Source organism: Lonchura striata, chromosome 3, assembly GCF_046129695.1.
Source record: "Lonchura striata isolate bLonStr1 chromosome 3, bLonStr1.mat, whole genome shotgun sequence".
Lineage (NCBI taxonomy): Eukaryota > Metazoa > Chordata > Aves > Passeriformes > Estrildidae > Lonchura > Lonchura striata.
In genome coordinates this window covers 57,401,424-57,409,543 of record NC_134605.1, presented here as the reverse complement: position 1 = coordinate 57,409,543, position 8,120 = coordinate 57,401,424, and the positions used below count along the sequence as shown (strand labels likewise).

The following is an 8,120-nucleotide window of genomic DNA, read 5'->3' as shown; positions in this document are numbered from 1 at the left end:
TGCAGGTAGGCAATGTATATAAACGTCGTGTGCGTGACGGAGCAATACTGCATTTCCTTATAGAAAAAAAAAAGTCATAAACCACCCAGCGAGCGAACGCTCCCCGGGAGCGCCCTGCCGTGGGCGCAGCCGTTCCGCCGACGGGGAGGAGCGGCCGCCCACGCTCGCCGGTACCGGGGCAGCCCCGCGGCACTCTCGGGGTACTCCGCGCTCCGCTCCCAGCTGCTGACGCCGGGCACGCCGTGCCGAGCCGAGCCGAGCCGCTCCGAGCGTGCCGCGCTACGCCAACCCGAGCCGTGCCGTGCCGTGCCGAGCCGTGCCGAGCCGCACAGCCCCTCCTCTGTCCCCGCCCCAGCCGGTCCGGGCCCACCCCCGGCGGCGGGGCCGCTGCGCCGCCGAGCCATGCGAGGCTTTAAGCGGCAGGTGCGGGGGAGCGGAGCACACGCGTGAGCGGCGGCTGCTGCGGCCCGGCGGTAGCGGCGGCGGGCGCCTTTCGGCTCGGCGGGAGCCGCGGCGGAGCGGAGCATGTCGGTGGCGACCGGGGGCAGCGAGGCGGCGGCAGCAGCGGGCGGAGGCGGCGGGAACCGCGTTTTCTTCCAGAGCCCCCGTGGCGGCGGCGGGAGCGGCGGCTCCTCCGGCAGCTCCTCCCGGGAGGACTCGGTGTCGGCAGCGGCGGCCGTGGTGCAGGTCCAGCAGCGGCGCCACCAGCAGGGGAAAGTGACGGTGAAATACGATCGGAAGGAGCTGCGGAAGCGGCTGGTGCTGGAGGAGTGGATCGTGGAGCAGCTGGGGCAGCTCTACGGCTGCGAGGTGCGGGGCCGGGGTCGCGGGGTCGCGGGGTCCCCGGCGCGGTTGCTGTCGCCTCAGTCCCCTCGCCCGCCGCTGTGTCCTTCGCCCCCGGCATCCTCCTCCTGGCCCGAGTCGCATTTCGGCGGTGGGCAGAGGAGCGCTGTCACAGCCACCTCCAAATGACATTCCCGGTCCACCGCCTCCACCCTGCCGCTGCCCCGCGCCTCAGTGGTGCCTCGGCCCAGGGAATGGTGAAAGATCCCCCATGTCCTCTAGAAAGGGTGTTCCCCGTGCCCTCCTGAGGTGAATAGGAGGGGACCGCCCTTTGGGGACGGGCGGTGGCTGCCGCACGGCCGGGCACGGAGGGGTCCTTCTCCTCCGGGGGGGCCCCGGCGGCTGCGGCTGGTTCGGGAATGGCAGGAGGTTCGCCCGCGGCTGTGGTGCCCGGGAGCCGCTGTCCCCGCAGCCTTCCAGGGCAGGGCGGACCGGCGCTCCGAGGCGCCTTCCACGGGCTGGGCGGGCGTCAGCCTCCGTTAGAGGCGAGCCGGCCCAGCGCCGGGAGCTCGGCGGGTCGGGGAGCGGAGCGGTGTGCTGGGCACAGGGCGAGCCGCAGGAGGGAGCGGGACCTGCGCGGGGGCTGCGCGGGGGCGGCTGGTGTAGAGGAAAGACTCCGGTGCGGGTACGGCCCCCTCTGGATCGTGGTTTAGCGTTATCCCGACCTACCAGAGCGGGGTAGATACTGGCTGAGAAATCTCAGTGAGCAATTCGGGCGTCATTAGGACGAGAATCGAAAACGCTGGGGGCTTGTACGTACGTGATTTGTATGTATCAAATCTGTTTTACTGCTACTCTGGGCAAAGAGCGAATGTTGTCAGGATGAATTCTCTTTTGTAGAGGACAGATTAGCAGGAGGATGTTTCAAGACTGTTCAAAGAAATGGCAACTGTTGTCTTCCTTTTGGAGATAACGATGTTGTAAATAAAGGAAGTACCAGTACTTTGTGTTGTCAAGCTTCATTAAAAATGTAGACCTAATCCCCAATGGATCATATCTCCTTCCACCTCGAGTATTTAGTCTTACCAAAATGTTGAGGCTAAACTGAGGTTCACACATACTTTTCCCATCAGTAGTCTATCCACTTTTGTTAGAGACTTCTGAAGTGAAAGTGAGATTTGTTGAAGCCAGATGTGAATTTTGCAGCTAGCATGTCCAGGAGCCAGCATCTCACTCCTGAGGATGCTGGAGCTAGAAAGACAAGAGCTTGACAGTCCTTGAGGTGTGGATGTCTTGGGTGGATGTGAATATATAAATAACCTGGATGGAATATATAGCACACACATAATACAAATGTTTAAAGAAACGCCTTTAATCTCAAAAGTGATTTATTGGCAAATTTGTTAGAATGACACATAAAAATATGCATGTATCAAGTTAAACCTCCTTAACTGTTCACATCCATGAGTTGTGGGAAGGGAAGATACAGATAGATACTCCAGTTAAAAATAATAAAAATAAGCAGTTCTTAGTCTTCATCTTCGTGTGACTTGTCTCTCCAGTCTCATGACTTGTTTGGCCACATAGCCTGTAGGCTGTGAGGGTTTTTCTGAGGCCGGAAGTGTTTATATTTGTTTGTGTGAGCTGATGATTCTGTGCCTGTGCAAGCTGATAATGTAGTTAGTGTCTGGCCTGCTGGATCTGTCCTCTGGTTTGACTCTTGCTTTTCAAAAGCACCAGCCCTATTTGGGCTGTGTGCTTCTCACATTCAGGTGAGCTTGTTCTGTTCATAAGAAAGGTTCTGGTATATAGGACCAAAGCAAAACCCAATGGAATTGCTGCTGCTCTTCACAGTATTCAAATCACAGGCTTGTTAGAAGAAAATCATTCATTCTTTTCCTTATTATAGTTGTTCCTTCCAGCTAAAGTAGAAGGATGTATGCTTCAGAAGGTCTGCATTAAGGTGGACACCATATATAGCTGAATAAAAATAACTTGTTAGATTATTTGTTTTCTGAGGTGACTTTTAGGGGAAAAAGTGGTTTAATAGAAAAAAATGGTTTTAGATTTGAAGGCCAAGGGCAAAATGTTTAAAGTCATCTTCTGCTCTTCTTTGCTATTATACGTCGACTCTATCCAGAGTCAGCACAGATGATGGTAGTGAAAAGGTCAAGCTATTAATATGCTATCAGAATGAAGTTGAAGATGTATGATGTCTGTAGTGATTAAAGACAATAGCAATTTAATGCAAGATGCTCTGCTTGAATCTGCTTGAATTACTTCTAGGCTTAGAGATGTAGCTCTCAGGCTGAAATTTAATCACCTATGCAGACAGTTAATAACCCTGTCTGAGGGCAAGTTGGGAGGGGGTTGGGAATTGCTTACTTCAACTTCTGTGGAAGAACTATAATAACTTCCCAATGCAATGACATTTAAGTTCTGTAATGATCTAAAATCTTCCAGGTTATCAGAAGTAGCCATTGAATTTTTAATCTTGGAAGAGCTAACCAGTGTAATAGTTTCATTGCTATTCTGATTCAGAGCTCTATTTCTAAGGAGCAGTGCACTTCATTTCTGGGAAGAGCAGAAATAAGTAGAGGGTGCTTGCAATGTGGTGTACTGAAAGTCTGTAAGAAGACTGGCATGTCTCTTTTTTGGACTGCATAAATGTAGTGCCTACTCACTGTTTTCCATTTAAATAATGTTTGCTATTGTGCTGAGATTCATCAGTAAGTGGATACTTGCAGAAAGATTCCCTTTATTCAAAACTAAACATGTACTCATAGTCTCTCAAGTACTTGCAAGTTAAGCCAGCTATAAGCCTGTCTTGGCATGGCGACAAAGTTTAGGAGATGAGGCTGGGAAATAATGAGACAGGTTTGTTTGTGTTCTTTTTCTAGTGGATCTTGTCTTATTGGTACATTTTTAGTTTTAAAAATTGGATGCCAAGTAATATAATGGTGTTGAAGGTGTGACTTAGAAGGAGCTATTTGAAACTATTTTAATGCAGACCTCAGTTATATGACACAGAGATTAGGTTTAGAAAGGTTACTTCCACATGATGAAGACTCTAGGGATAAAAGACCCTTTACCTGAATGGTAAAGGTTATCAAGGTAGAAAACTTTAACAGGACCAGAGAGACTTGAGCAGGATTTGTTTGGCACCAGAACCTGCCAGGCTAATGTACTCGGGTCAGGTGCTTCAGGTGAGTATCAGTCTGGTTGTCTGCTTCTGGGACTGATTCATTAAAAAAAAAGAAAAAAAAAGTTTTCTAACCTGTTTATTCTGGTTTCTGTGAATGCTGAAACTGAGGTTATAGTTGCAGGTTAGTATATTGAAAATGCAATGCCTTAATTGCAGGACTTGAACTGGCTTTAGTGTTGACCCTTATTAGGTATCTTGGTACTAAAAATAGTTTCTCCACAGATGCTTTGTGTTTTGGGTTAAGTCCATTATTGGTTAAGAATTGCAAAATAATACTGCACAGAACAACTTGCATCATCACTATTCATTCCTTGATGGTGTGCAACTTGTAGTTCAGCATGAAAGTGGTGACAGACCAGTTTTCCAGATGTATAATCTATGTTGTGTGCACCTGCCAAACTTGTACGTCTTTGTATATGAAAAAAAGAGACCACTGGATTTGTCCCCAGAAACCATTCAATTTTGCAGGTGAATTTCTGTGCTCTGGAGTCCTGTCTATCCAGAATGATAGCATTTGCTATAAATGGCACACAGATTTTTGCACAAAAATGAAGAAAGGTTTTGCTTGTGCTATGGATTTGTTGCTGAATATTTTTAAATGTAGAGATTTACATGTGCAAACCAAATGACTGAGCCCCTAGACTTCACACTCTAAAAGCTGAATACAAGACTTGCCTTCTGAGATATTACTGAGCTTAGCTGAGTAATCAAATACTTTATTAGAGTATGTCTAGTGATGTATGGAAGTCAGTGCTTGGCAGGGCATATGATGTTGGTCTGGAAGTGCCAGAGTGTTATGTCTAAGCTTATTATTTTTCCATTCCAGGAATGGAAATACCCTGAGATCGTGTTTAAAAATTCACTGTACAATAAAATGCATTTGGAAGAGCTGCCCATAAAGACCCTTCAGGCATGTATTTTAAGAGTACAAATCCACACCAGACTGAGAATTGTTATGTGTAAGATTTTCTTCCAACTTCTGGTACAGATACTGCAATGATGAGAGTGGCATGAAGCACTGAAATAGGGAGGGGATTGCATGTTGGCTGTGGAGTATGGGAGGGAAAGGAGCAATTTAACTCAGTCCTGCAGGGATCAAGAACTCCCTTTGTCTTTGCCCGGTTGCTCAGTGATGCAGAGCACCCTCTTTGTCTTCCTGAGGCTGCTGGGATATGCTAGCATTTCCCTCCACACACTGTCTTTTCCAAAACAGCCTGGTCAGCATGCTGCTAAGGCTGCCATGTGGTGATGTGGACCTGATGGTATGAGCAGGTACTACTTATGCCTCAGGCTCTAATGAGATAATGTTTGAAATTCATTATTCATTTCTCAGAAAGGCATTTGGTAAGAAAATCCACTGAATCAAACACTACAGAAACAAACTTTTGCCTACAGTCTCACTCTTTGAATAGACTTCTAACTTGGACAAAGATCTCAGAAATGGTAATTGCATGTGGATTTCTTTCTAAATGGATTAGAAGTGGAAAGAGGCTGAGAACGAGCTGAGAACTAGAGAGAGTGTCACTCCTTTAAAATGATGCAAGTTAGTAGGAGGCATAATAAAGGATTTCTTTAAGAGCTTGAGTGTTGCAGTTCAGATGCATTGGAGTAAAGAATTTGTAGGTCCACCAAGGTACTTAGAAATTTCTTTGGATTATTTATTTTGGACAGATCTCCATGTTGTACAGCACAAACTTTGGCGTCCTCTTGAGGGCGGGGATACTGTGTAACATGCTTCTGTCAGTTGAAGAGTTGCTATAAAGGACAGAGGCAAGACAGGTGTAGCAAAGGCTTATTCTACCATCTAGCAGTCACAGAAAGGTATTTGAATGCCAAGAACAGAAAATGGGAAGCCTAAGAAATGCATGTTGTTTTAAAACAAACCTTGCAAAATGCATGCTGTTCTTTTTGGAGGAGTGGGCTTAAGGATCTTTGAGGGTAGCAAGCACCTGGTTGTGATAAAATCAGAGCCTTTTGTTTCTAAATGAACTTCTTAAGATCTTGCCTTAAGTTCTAAAGACCCTACTCTAGTAGGAAACAAGTACCACTGTTCAGCTACTGAACTTGCCTTTTTATTGCATGCAAAATGTGTACAACAGTGCAAAGGAATTCAAGGAGAGAAGTTTATCAAGTCAAGTGCAAGGTTCTGCACACAGGTCAAGGCAGTCCTAACCACAAATACAAATAGGGTGGAAAATGGATTGAAAGCAACTCTGAGCAGAAAACTTGGGGATGTTAGTTGACAAGAACCTCAACATGAGTTGGCAATGTACACCTGCAGCCCTGAAAGCCAATTTCATCCTGGGCCACATTAAAAGCAGCATGGCCATCAGGTCAAGGGAGATGGTTCTTCAGCATTTACTTCACTCTTGTGAGACCCCACTTGGAGTACTGCATCCACCTCTGGGGCCCCAAGCATAAGAAGGACATGTACCTGTTGGAGTGAGTCCAGAGGAGGGCCACAAAGATGATCAGGGGCTGCAGCACCTCTCATGTGAAGGCCAAGAGTTGGGATTGTTCAGCCTGGAGAAGGCTTCAGGGAGACTTAGAGAGCGCCTGCAAGACAGTTTGAGAGGGACATGTAGTGAGAGGACAAGGATGAATGGCCTTAAATTGACAGAGGACAGGCTTAGGTGAGGTATTAGGAAGAAATTCTTCACTGTGATGGTGGTAAGGCATTAGTACAGGTTGCCTAGAGAAGTTGTGGACTTTGCATCCCTTGAAGTGTTGAAGTTGGATGTGGCTGGCCTAGTGGAAGATGTCCCCATGCCATGGTAGGGGGGTTGGAACTAGATGAGCATTAAGATCCCTTCCAACCCAAACCTTTCTATGATTCCAATAAAATGATTTTTTTTTTTTACTATTTGATCTTTGTTTAGTCTTGATGTCATTTCTGCACTGGTCATGGTTCATTGTTTTATCTGAATCAGCAGCAATATTCTTGACTTCCAATTTAAAGCTCCACAGCACAGATTATCTTTCAGCAGCTATTCCATAGCAATTTTTTTATCCTTTTCCTCTTTGTTCAAGATTCAACTGGTCTCTTTGCTGAAGCAGTAGGTGTGGTTGTTTTATAACAAGGTGAATAAATAATTGATTGCTTACATCACTTAAGATTTTATAATTGTGCTTCTTTTTAACAGTAGCTTCCAATCTTTGTGGCTACAAAGACTCGTGTGCCTTCAGGCAAATTGTTTTACATAGAGCCAGTACTTGATTAGCCAGGGTAACAAAGGAGAGGAGGGGGTGGGTGGGAGAATGTGGATACAATGGAAAAACTATGGATTAAAAAAAAAAAAAAAGGTAAACTCTGCTACAAATCATGCAGTGAATTTACAGGGGAAGAAGGGCATCTGGTCATTAATCTACCCCTTTTAACCATTCAGGTTTATAACAAAAAATTCATTATTTTGCTTTTGGACTTGAGTGTAGCTTGGATGTGTCTGTACTTGTAGCACAATTAAGCTACAACAGGGATGATCCATCCCCCATATAACTGAGAGCAGGTTATATTGTGCTCTGTTGAAGGTGCTGGGCTGACTTGAGCACGGTTGGTTCCTTGTAACCCTGTGGTATGACAGTCTCTCCTTATTTTCTGTGCTTTGCATTAGTTGATCTAACCTGTGCTGTCTAAGCAAATGCCAGAAACAAAAATAACAATAACCCTATTTAAATGAGGAAAATACCTATTTCATGGAATGTTTTACTTCTCTTATAAGGCATAGGGAATGATTCTAGGTAGGTCTTGTATGTAAATAAAAATATGTGAAATTAAGTCTTACTTCAACTAGAACAAGTTGTGTGATAGTTGACTCTCATGACCATCCTAAACTCATTCTCTTGTGGTTCATACCTTGCAAAGACTGTCTGAGCCCCTGGTGGCATCCTCATAATTCTCCCTTTAGAACAGGTTATCAGCCTCTTTAAAAACACTTTAATGGTACTTAAAACCCAACTAAAAAAAAACATATGTGGTTTGTAGAGTGTCCTATGGTACATAATGTGTCCATACTTTACATAATATTCTGAAAGTGCAGGAGATACCAATGGGGGGGAAAAAAAAAGCTATTCCATCTCTAACCTGATTCAGTCTGAGTTATGGTTCCCTTGTCTCTTGTCACTACAGGTGATA

The 8,120-nt window shown here is 45.9% G+C and overlaps 1 protein-coding gene across 1 annotated transcript in view; it reads left to right on the top strand.

The window, feature by feature from the left end:
* The first annotated feature begins 399 nt into the window (after positions 1–399).
* Positions 400–8,120, top strand: part of PPP1R14C (protein phosphatase 1 regulatory inhibitor subunit 14C) — a 51,531-nt gene continuing 43,810 nt past the window's right edge. Inside the window, exon 1 of the mRNA XM_021540621.2 lies at positions 400–810. Within this exon, the coding sequence (XP_021396296.1) occupies positions 526–810 (285 nt within the window). The 5' untranslated portion in view covers positions 400–525. The remainder of the gene's footprint in view (positions 811–8,120) is intronic.